Here is a 12,280-nt window from a genome sequence, read left to right as displayed (position 1 = left end):
AGAGCAACTGTTTTAAACTAAACAAAAATAAAAGTTGAATGGGCTCAACGTTGTTTAACTTCGTTTTCCAAGTTAGGACCGCCTACAAAGAATAGGTAAAGGCCGCATATAAACAAAAACATAAAATTTATCTTGATGTTTAGTATAAATGGAAAGCTAATCGAAGAGGCCTAATAAAGGCGGGTGAGATATAAAATATAAAATATATAGAGGTAAATCTATAAATATCAACAATAATTTATAAAGTGATAAAATAATTACTAAAAGCCTTTGACACACTTCCGTACACTGAGGGAAGGGTCGGCCATCTTTTCTCTATGGATAAACCAGAGATTAAAAAAAAAGCAAGGGCAAAACACTTTTCCTCTCCTTTCAAAAGCATTTCTTTTGAAGATAGTATTGAATAATCCAACACGGCGAAAGCAATAAAACCAAAACCAAGTACTTCACCAATTCGGTCGAAAACTCGAGGTCATAAAGCGAGCGGAACCAACTTGTCGACAAGACCGACAGAGAAGAACTGGAGAAATTGACAAGTATATGTGGTATCTGGCCGATAGTCGTCGCTGGTGGTCACACCCGCAACCTTCACGGCGATCGCTCGCGAGTTATTGGAATCTGTCGAGCCGTCGGAGACGTCAGCTATTATATATTCACCGGCTAAGTTTAATATTTAAAACACCAAAGTAATATGTTCTTAAAAGATTTAATGAAAACATCATACTTTCATTTAAAAATATATAATTAACAAGTAACATAAATTTTCACTTGTTTTTTCCATTTTTCTTTTTCTTTGGTACCAAACCAGTGTCTTTCCGTTGTCCTAAGTTTTTCTTCTTTTTTGAGTTGTTGAGTTTCGAACCAATTATTTTATGGCCAAACTTTTTCTTATTCTTTGTAATATTGTGTTTAGAGTTTTGGCCCAACTTTATCTTCTTTTTGTAATGGTTGAGTCCAGCATCCTTATTTTTTCTCTTTTTCCCTCGAAGACCTCTATCGCTTGGAGGAAGATCGTCCACATCATTAACCCCGTCATCCGTAGTGTATATGTTAGTCTCTTGTGTTTCTCTTTCTTCTTCAGCACCTTCTGTTGCTGCTTTAGCTGCTCTTCTTTCGAGTTTGAGAAGTCTTTTCTGTTTTATCCTAAAAGCAGATGAAAAAAAATTAAAAAATAATAACTAGACTACCAATAAGCGTGAGTGGTTTTGTAATGATTTATTATTAAACTATTAAAAGAAAATTTGATCAAATTTTGCAACCGTTTCATTATGAAACATTCAATTGTAAAATATCTTAATTACAGACTTACAGTAGGATTTTTTAGCTTTCTTCATGTCTTGCTCTCTTTCAGTGACTACTCTTGTCTATTCTCTTTCTTTACCTTTCCTACTAAGTACCTATTTGTTGCTACACGAATACAAACTATCGTCATTTAATAGGAGTATGATTTCAAAGAAGCTGGAATGGCTGTTAAGCTGTTAAAGGTGAGATTGTACTTGCTGGCAGGTGAAGGGTAAGTTTGTCCCACTTAATAATCAGCAAAGCTCCCACTTCTGATTTTGGGAGCAAGAAATAGGACAGACTTACATCTTGCTGCCTCATTTGGCCGTTAATATTTTTTCTTTTTCTTTTAGATTTAATAAATTTGTTGGTAGATAATGTAGTCATATTCCATGGATATATTAAAGGAAAACTAGGATGTGCAGTAATTTCACGATTCTACTTCCATGGATATATTAAAGGAAAACTAGGATGTGCAGTTATTTCACGGATAAACTGTGAATGTGTGATACTTTCTGTGCAAACCTGGTGTTATCCTTAACATACCTTATCCTGTTGTGCAGTATGTCTGTTGCTCACATTCCCTCACTAAGGTGACCTTCTGACGACAACAGCTTGAACCTAAGGAAGTTGGCTTTCCGTCGCAATAAAAAGGTTTAGCTACCGCTGAATGTTTGGTGGGAGATGGCTACCCCTGCAGTATTTTCTCACCCGCCCCCCCAACAACGCTAAGGGTACATCACCTGATGGCATTGTGTTCGCTGCTTGGAACGGTTCCCTGTAACTTCTTTTGCCATGGGAGCATCGTCAGTGGGTCGCATGACCCCATAGAAGGTAAAGTTCAAGTTTTTCCTCTGCTCCATCGTCGTTATATTCTTCACATATTGCAACTCTTGTACGAAGTAGAAGATATCACTGAAGAAGTGCAGAAAAATTGATTGATTGCAGTTGCATACATGTAGGAGGGATGGTGCAGTACAGAGTATCAGCCCCGACTAGGGAGGTGTTGGTATAATAAACAGATGCACATGCTCCTGTTAACTGTGCTCAGTCTCATGCTGGTCAGGGTGAAGGACACCTTATTTCTCTTAAGGAGTAAAAAAAGAGTAAGCTGGTGCATGCCCAATTGGCAAGTGTTATTCCTGTTACCTGTATTTGGTTTTGTAACAAACGGCGTGCCCTCCACTGAACTGTGAATGCTGCTACTTCTGGCATGAAGAAGTTGTCAAAGTTCAATTACGTCAATCAGCCGGAGTGTGTGGAACTGACGATATCTCTCTAGAACATGCAAATCCCCAGTTTGGTGTATCTGTAGGCAATACAGGTGGTCTGACTTGCCTGCAAAAGTGCTTGACCTCGAACAGGACCGAGCAAGCATTTCCTTGGGAGGTTTGTAGAACATTTCACAATCTCCCACTAAGACACAACTTCAGGTCAGAAGTGAGAATGTGGTGGAAACTATGATTAGTCTCCATGCTCATATGAGCATTGAGATGTTCACTCACGTGAGCATGCATACATTAAGGTCTCCTAGTACTCATCCTTTCGTCATCTGTTTCCATGTCATCGGCCTCCATACGTGATCAGAAAACTATGCAATTTAAACTTAATTCTCATTCTTTGTGTGGTCATGACTTTCGAGTCACCAGGGAACTAGATCATCTGTTACATTGCAGCACTCCTAGCCCACATACTGAGACCTTCTTAGCTGCTGAGATACTTCTATGAAATGAGATATTCCATCTTGGCTGAGACAATTCTATAACAAATCGTCCAACAAATTTGCACGACATTACTACAAGACTACTCTTAGCGCTAGTACGACCATCAAGAGGACAGAATGCATTCATACAAGCAGCAGCAAGGCTCTTCTCCATCCAATAACCGGCACTTGTGATGTGCACTGCTTGATGGCCTGCTCTCGCACTCACTCAAGGCTGAAGCACTTACCTAGTTCTGCTTTATCAGCCTCTGAGGGCACAAGAGCTAAGGGCAATTCTGTTTCTGAAAGGGATCATCGATCTTTCATCTCTTAAGGGTATCACCACAGTATAGTGTTCATTCTAATTCATGAGTACTGAAAGGAGAAAATAGTCTATACAGAAGTAAACGTCGAGGGGAGAAGACATCTAGGAACATTATCAAATAATCAGAGAATTCCAAGACATAGTCTATGATCGTTGAGGTCCTTGCACTCCTAAGTGAGTACAGTGACCCGGGGGAAGCTGCTGTGACTCCTGTTAAAGGAGGGATGATGTCCATACATTGGTGCTTTGGAGCCCTTCAATGGTCAAGGCCTTCCCACGAGTTACCATGGATGCGGTTAATTACCATATCTCCGGTCTAATGGATTCCCTGAGCTCCAGCTGATGGAACAAGATCCTGTCTCGCAGTCTCTCTCGACACCAAAGATTCTACGGTCCAGAGGACGCAAACCCGTCTCCTCTCCACATAGATCAAGTAGTGGCTGCTCTGTTGACAGTAACCCCATGGGAGTGATTCAGGCATGAGAGAACCTCATTCTCAGCACTTGAGTCACCTGCCATGGAGGTTCCTTTCATGGCCAGCCTTCAACCAACCTCTTGAATCAATCACTATCAGTAGCAGTCGCCTACTTCGCCTCAACCCAGGATTTGGCAACTGTTTAGAAGCGGAATAAATAAACCGACTTGGTCCTTTCAGGTGCGAAGGCTGTAACCTTCTTGGCTTAGGAGGGATGCTGTGACCTCCCACTTTACCAGGTAGGTGAAACAAGAGAAGGCACTATTACACTGGAATACTCTGGTTCTGGAGTTTGCTACCTTTTCCTGCAGAAAGACCAGAAGGTTACAATGGAGTTCTGGACGAGAACGTTACAATAGAGAAGTGCAAGACGACGACCTATGAATCCTTTATCCATTGGGTAGTTACCTTAAAGGGTCAAAGCTCTTCAAAGGTGCCAAGAGCAAGATCTTTGAACTCCACCATGCTGTGGAAGTCCTTTAAGATAGAGTCCTACTACCTCTCACTTTGTTCTGCAAATATTATTCAAGATGAAGATTGCAAGCACCATACTGTCTGCTTCAAGATGGAGATGGCAAGGACCATACTGTCTGACACCAGGAAAGACTTCATGGTTTCCTTGGACCTGAAGGATGCGTGCTTTCAGACACCTAGAGTTGTGGTAGTCTGTTGGTAATGTCCTTGCCTGGTGATTGCCAGACCGGGATTTGAGTCCCGCTCAAACTTGTTAGTTCCTTTGGTTGCTGTAACCTCACCCTCCTTGTGAGCTAAGGATGGGGGAGGTGGGGTTTGGGGGGAGCTTATAGGTCTACCTGCTGAGTCATCAGCAGCCATTGCCTACTCCTCCCTGGTTATAGCATGGGTGGAGAGGGGGCTAGGGTACTGATCATATGTATATATGGTCAGTGCAGTATACAGTGATGCCTCAGGATACGAAATTAATCCGTTCAGGATGCGGTTTCGTATCCTGATATTTTCGTATCCTGAGTCGCGTTTTACATGTAAATATCCTAATCCGTTCCAAGCCTTATAAAAAGACACCTTATCTTTCATAAACACGCTAAACTGTAGTAATAAACATGCAATGCAGCCATTTCTATCATTCAATAATTAACACAACCGTTAAAAACAGCCTAATCCATTCCAGAAACCACTATGAGATTATTCAATAATGTAGTTATAGCCAAGTTATCCCCCCAAGCCCAAAGAAAACGGTCCGTTTTCTTTACTACTGTATAAAAGTTACGGTACTGTATGTACGTAAAGCATTTAGATCAGTGAAGGTGTATTGTTACCTGTACGTACACCTAAATTAATGATTGATACCTGTACACTCTGAAAAAAAGGTTACAGTTAATTAGTGTAACAAAAGAGTTGAAACTTACCTTTTGATTGAGACGATGTCCGATAGCGAAGCCGCGGCAGAGGAGGATGGCATAAGGCAGAAAACGTAACAAGTGACAGACTACGTACTGTACAGTAATTTACACACTTAACACATTAACACTTAAACTTTACGAAATAAAAAAATGGCAGAAATAATTAACACTTAACATTACGTATGGAAAACTATAAAATGAAAGAAAAAATTACTTTCAACACTTAACGGTAACATAAAACTTAAAATTGAATTTTTTTTTTTTTGCTTTTTTATAACTTTACGTTTTTCTTATTTTCTAAATCTCTTCTACTTCTTCATCACTTCCTTTTTTCTGTTTCTTTTTTTTACTTTCACCTTCTACTTCATCACTTTCTTTTTTGTTTCTTTTCTTTACTTTCACCTTCGTCTTGGCCTACTAATACCGCTGGCCTCTTTAATAAGAAACTATCCATTGAAGCTTGTTTCTGCCTACTTTTCAACACATTTCTAAAATGCGTTAGGCAAACGTCATTGCAGTATTCAAGCGCACGGTTGGTATAAACTTTTTCTGGATGTTCCTTTTCGACGTAGTCTGCCATTTTATGGAAACATGCAAGAATTTCCTTGATGTCTGCCGTTTTCAAAGGTGCAACATCCTCCTCATCACCGCTAGAGAACTGCTCTTGAACATCACTCACTTGCATCGTCTCCAACTCCTTCAAGTCGTCCGTCGTCAACTCCTCGTGGTGCTCCTCGATAAGTTCATCGATATCTTCCGCGCTAACTTCCAGCCCCATGGACGTACCAAGATGTACGATGTCAGCCACCTCAGACTGCTGAATTGGTTCAGGATCGTCAACGATCTCGGCTTCTCCTCCAGGCTTCCCGAACCCCTCGAAGTCTCGTGCAGAGACAGCATCAGGCCACAGCTTCCTCCAAGATGAGTTTAGGGTACGCCTCGAAACTTCCTGCCAAGCGAGATCGATGAGTTTGAGGCATATCGCGATGTTGAAGTGATCTTTCCAAAATTCACGCAGAGTGAGGTTTGTACTCTCTGTGACTTGGAAACATCTCTTGAAGAGATGCTTCGTGTACAATTTTTTAAAATTAGAAATAACTTGCTGGTCCATGGGCTGGAGGAGAGGGGTGGTGTTAGGCGGTAGATACAGGACCTTTATGAAGGAATACTCGGCCAGAAGATATTCCTCGAGGCCAGGAGGGTGAGCTGGAGCATTGTCCAACACCAGCAGACATTTCATAGGGAGGTGCTTTTCTTCCAAATATTTTCGGACAATCGGACCGAAGCAGACATTCACCCAATCAATGAACAGTTGCCTCGTTACCCAGGCTTTTGCATTCGCCTTCCACATCACGGGAAGGTTCTCCTTAATGACTTTGTGGGCTTTGAAGGCTCGGGGATTTTCTGAATGGTACACCAGCAGGGGCTTTATCTTGCAGTCCCCACTGGCGTTTGCACAAAAAGCAAGGGTAAGCCTGTCCTTCATAGGCTTATGTCCGGGTAGCCTCTTCTCCTCCGCCGTGATGAACGTCCGACAAGGCATTTTCTTCCAGAAAAGCCCAGTTTCGTCGCAATTGAAAACTTGCTGCGAACTGTAGCCTTCCTGCAGAGTCAACTCGTCGAACGTTTTAACAAAGGCTTCGGCGGCCTTCGTGTCCGAGCTGGCTGCCTCCCCATGCCGTACCACTGAATGGATGCCAGTCCTTTTCTTGAACTTCTCGAACCACCCACGAGAAGCCTTGAACTCTGGGGGTTCCTGCTGGGATGTTCCTTCTCCTGCTCCTTCTTCGGCCTGAGCACGCACGAGATCACCGAAAATGGCGGAGGCCTTCTGGCAAATTGTAGTCTCAGTGATGGTGTCTCCTGAGATCTCTTTGTCCTTGATCCACACAAGAAGCAGCCTCTCCATCTCGTCATGCACGTGCGTTCTCTTGTTGGAGAAAATAGTGACGCCCTTAGAAGGTGTTGCTGCTTTGATGGCCGCCTTCTGCTTCAGGATGGTGCCTATCGTAGACGGATTCCGGCCATACTCCTTGGCGATCGCACTTAAACGCATGCCAGACTCGTACTTTTTAACGATTTCAAGTTTCGTCTCCATCGAGAGCATCGTCTTCTTCTTCTTTCCTTCGGCAACATTCTTGGGACCCATGGCTACAGTAATACGTAATATAATACACTACGTAACGTTATATACAGTCTATGTATAGTAAACACTAATACAGTACAGTGCACAGTAACGAATGTTTATTAACGATAACACGTGGCGTACGAATGTACTATATATTAACACTAAGTCAAACAAGCGAAAGCACACAACACAATGTCTGTTAACGATACCGCGGTCGGAACGAAAAGAGAGAGAGAGATGAACGCCCGTGCGTAGGCAAGCTGGGATAGTTGCCGACCAATAGGAAAGCAGGATCTTATGGCGTCAGCTAGCGTCTGAGTAGGGAGATAACCAATGGGTGAGCGGGAGGCTGTAAGTGAGTCTACCCAAGTTCAAAGTCAGGCGGTGCGCGCTTTTTAAAATTACTCTCGGCGAAGAGTTGGGATCTCGTAAGGTTTTCGTATCCTGAAATTTTATCCGTATCCTGGGGCATAAAAATCTTCGAATCACTTTTCGCATCCTGAATTTTTCGTAAGCAGAAACTTTCGTATCCAGAGGTATCACTGTATATGTGTATATATGGTCAGTGCCTCTGCTTTGTTCTTGGAGTAGCACCATACCAGTTCAAAGACCTATGCTTATGACTGTCTTCCCCAACCCAAAGCTCATGCAAGAGTTTATGCTTGGCTCTACTTGGACAAGCAAATAGGATTTGCCTCTTGAGATATCTCAACAATTGGCAGATCCGATATCTTGACAATTGACACATCCTGTCCTCCAGAAGGCTGTTGGCAAGCAAATGGGACTTGCCTCTTGAGATATCTTGACAATTGGCAGATCCGATATCTTGACAATTGACAGATCCTGTCCTCCAGAAGGCTGTTGGTCCTGGATCAAAACGGACTTCTTTTCTTTTGCCACGATCTGGGCATTGTGATCAATCAGGAAAAGTTATCTTGGGCACAAGCAGAGGATAGAGTACCAGCATTTTCCAACTGGATGATCATATCACCAGACTCAGGGAAGCAGCGGAGCAGTTCCCACACTATCAAGAACTTTCAGCTCATCTTCTGGGACATCTTTCATCATTGAAGAAACTTGTCCTGCACGGGTGTCTACAATGATCACTCCAGTGGTGTCTGAAGTGAAGGGATCCAGCGGAACAAGAAGTATTAGACTATGGCCTGGTTGAGATTGAACCAAAGGAGCTCCACTCGCACCCCCTCCAGAAATGATGCAAGGAAGAAAATTACTTATATATCTATCTGTTGGAAATGCAAACAGATCCCACTTAGTAGAATTGATTAGACACAAGAATACCATTGTGACCTATGTCAACAAACAAAGGGGACTGTTTCACTTATCCTTTGCAAGTAGACAAAGCAGAGGCACATCACAGCAGTCTATCAACAATGCAGTAGAGCTGTCAGCAAGGTTCATTCCAAGCAAGAGAAATGCTCGTGCAGATACGCTAAGTCCCTACGGACACTTGTGTTGGATCAGAGTGGTCCCTACAGCACTGCATGGTGGAAATGCTCCTTGTTCTTTGGGAATCGCCTTTGATAAACCTGCCTGACGCTTGGGTGATAAAAAACTAACAGTATTTTGTTCTCTAGTTAGTTCCAGACCCATTGACAACTTGAATGGTATAAAGCTTGAGAATTTCTTTGTCTACATTTGTCAAGAGAAGCTCTTGGTCATTGTGGGAATTGTCCAGGCTCATAAGGGTCTTCGAACAGGCTTGCCTTCCTCAGCAACTAAAGCCTTTAGACGGAATGTTATGGAGTTCTCAGTCTCTCAAGCTGGTCGGCACAAGCCCTTGAGGCAGTCGTCAGATAGGGATCCAACTGTCAAAATTGTATTCTTACAAGCATTAGATTAGATCAGTGCAATGAACTTTCATTTGTCAGAAGTCATTCTGAAGGATAGAGGAAAGTCTCATTCACTTTGTTTCCTGAGTTTGTGACCAAGACCCAGATCTCAGCCATTCACAACTCCAGGTTCAATTCCCTTTCTACTTTTTTACTACAAGAAGTAACCAGTGGGGATCAGGATGACTTGATTCTCTGTCCTGTTAAGACTCAACAATACTACCATAAGTAGTCTGGAGCACCTGATACACTTTCTCAGCACTGGAAGGAATAAGATATCCAAGAACAGTTTCTGGCTTGTGAGACCAACAGACATGTCTGTCCTGCAATCAGCAAATGGCTGGACAGACCATCCGGGCTTGAGTGTACAAAGTCGGAGCTATCTGATCCACTCTAGCTTTCAGGAAGAACCTGTCTGTAGCATAGGCTTTCATAACACCAGACAACCTTCACAGCCCACTACCTTTGGGAGTATACCCACAGGTCCTTGGATACCTTAGGTGGTAGATGAAAAACACATTATGTAGCAAACCTAGCTCACTCACAGGCCAAGAAGTATCTTGTCCAAGATGGTGGTCACAACGTAAGGTTAGAAAGAGAGGTATGAAGTATTGGTCTTCCCTTCCCTTTGGGGTACAGCAGTCATGCTTTTGTGTGGTGGACCAGTTGGTAGATGTAGGTAAGGGAATTCTAGATGTAGGCAACTCTCAAGTTTGACTCAAGTACTACATTTAAGCCTCAAGACTGATAAAAGTACACCATCTCCTACATCCTACCAGACGAGGGGGAGGCAAAATGTATGAAAACCCATTTCTCGTAAATGACCTTACACTCGGAAAAAATGTCCTTTAGACAGTTATAGGTTTTTATTGACCATCCACAACTCGCTTTATTGGGACTTAGTCTGACACCTGCGACATCTTGGGAGGTTTATAGAAGTCTCCACTTCAGAGCCTGGTCAACATTTGTTACCCCTTTGGCTGCAGGTTGTCAGAAGTGATCACTTCGGCTGCAATTTGACAAAAGTGATAACTTTGGTTTCAAGTCGACATGAGTCATCACTTTGGTTCCAGGTTGCCAGGAGTCATCAATTTGGATCCAGATTGACAGAAGTCATCACCTTGCTCCACGTTGACAGAAATCATAACTTCAGCTCCAGGATGAGAGTGATCACTTTAGCATCAGGTCAACATGAGTTACCACTTCGATTCCAGGTTGTCAGGAGTCATCAGTTTGGCTCCAGGTTAACAGAAGTCATCACTTTTGCTCCATGTTGACAGGAATCATCCGTTCAGATCCAGGTTGAAAGGAGTGACCACTTTGGCTACAGGTCGACGTGAGTCACCACTCCGATTCCAGGTTGTCAGGAGTCATCAATTTGGCACCAGATTAATATTAGTCATCACCTTGCTCCAAGTTGACAGGAATCATCACTTCAGCTCCAGGTTGACAGGAGTTATCACTTTGGCTTCAGGTCAACATGAGTCGACACTTTGATTCCAGGTCATCAGGAGTCATCAATTTGGCTCCAGGATGACAGAAATCACCACTTCTGCTCCATGTTGACAGGAATTATCACTTCAGCTCCAGGTTGTCAGGAGTGATCATTTTGGCTTCAGGTCGACATGAGTCACCACTTCGATTCCAGTTGGTCACGAGTCATCAATTTGGCTCAAGGTTGATTGACAGGAATCATCGCTTCTGCTCCATGTTGACAGGAATCACCACTTCTGCTCCATGTTGACAGGAATCATCACTTCAGCTCCAGGTTGACAGGGAGTGATCACTTGGGCTTCAAGTCGACATGAGTCACCACTTCGATTCCAGGTTGTCAGCAGTCATCAACTTGGCTCCAGGTTGATAGAAGTTATCACTTCTGCTCCATGTTATCATTATTAATTGCCCTAGTTGGATAAGCAGGGCTCCAACAGGGAAAACAGCCCAGTGAGGAAAGGAAATAAGGAAAAACTACGAGAAGTTTAAGAACAATAATATTAAAATAAATCTTTTGTATAAGAACTATAGAAACTTGAAAATAACAAGAGCATAAAAATTTCAAGATAACGAGAGGAAGAGAAACAAGATAGAATAATGTGCCTGAGTGTACCCTCAACCAAGAGATCTCTAACCCAAGTGAGTGGAAGACCATGATACAGAGGCTATGACACTACCCAAGACTAGAGAACAATGATTTGATTCTGGAGTGTCCTCCTAGAAGAGCTGCTTACCATAGCTAGAGAATCTCTTCTACCCTTACCAAGAGAAAAGGAGCCACTGCAAAATTACAGTGCAGTAGTTAACCTTTTGAGATAAGAAGAATTGTTTGGTAATTTCAGTGTTGTCTAGAGTATGAGGAAAGAGGAGAATGTGTAAAGAATAGGCCAAACTATTCTGTGTATGTGTAGCAAAGATTAAATGAACCGTAACCAGAGAGAGGGATCCATTGTAGTACTGTCTGGCCAGTCAAAGGACCCAATAACTCTCCAGTGGTAGTATTTCAACTGGTGCCTTGGTAAACCTACTACCAATCATCAAGTTGAAATAGGTCACCACTTCACTTTCATTCCAGATTGTCAGGAGTCATTTGGCTCAAGGTTGACAGAAGTTATCACTTTTGCTCCATGTTGACAAGAATCATCACTTCAGCCCCAGGATGACAGAAGTCATCACTTCAGCTCCAAGTTGAATGGAGTCATCACTTCAGCTCCAGGTTGACAGGAGTCCTCACTCTGGCTCCAGGTTACCAGGAGTCATCACTTTGACTCCAGGTTGACAGGAATCATCAATTTGGCTCCAGGTTAACAGGAGTCATTACTTTGGCACCAGGTTGACAAGACTCATCAATTTGGCTCCAAGTTGACAAGAATCATCAATTTGGCTGCAAGTTGACAGGAGTCACCAATTTGGCTTCAGGTTGACAAGAGCCATTACTTTGGCTCCACATTGACAGTAGTCATCACTTTGGTTCCAGGTTGCTAGTAGTCATCACTTTGGTTCCAGGTTGCTAGTAGTCATCACTTTGGTTCCAGGTTGCTAGTAGTCATCACTTTGGTTCCAGGTTGCTAGTAGTCATCACTTTGGTTCCAGGTTACCAGGAGTCATCACTTGGCTCCAGGTTGACATTAGTTATCAATTTGACT

The 12,280-nt window shown here is 42.8% G+C and overlaps 1 protein-coding gene across 1 annotated transcript in view; it reads right to left on the bottom strand.

Moving 5' to 3' along the window:
• Window positions 1-724: 724 nt before the first annotated feature.
• The window catches only part of ais (aramis), a 111,372-nt gene continuing 99,816 nt past the window's right edge, over window positions 725-12,280 (bottom strand). The window contains exon 13 of the mRNA XM_068381690.1: window positions 725-1,143. Within this exon, the coding sequence (XP_068237791.1) occupies window positions 765-1,143 (379 nt within the window). The 3' untranslated portion in view covers window positions 725-764. The remainder of the gene's footprint in view (window positions 1,144-12,280) is intronic.

Source organism: Palaemon carinicauda, chromosome 10 (genome assembly GCF_036898095.1).
Source record: "Palaemon carinicauda isolate YSFRI2023 chromosome 10, ASM3689809v2, whole genome shotgun sequence".
Taxonomy (NCBI): Eukaryota; Metazoa; Arthropoda; class Malacostraca; order Decapoda; family Palaemonidae; genus Palaemon; species Palaemon carinicauda.
Note: the sequence above shows the minus strand (reverse complement) of the source record. Positions and strands in the feature narration are given on the sequence as shown.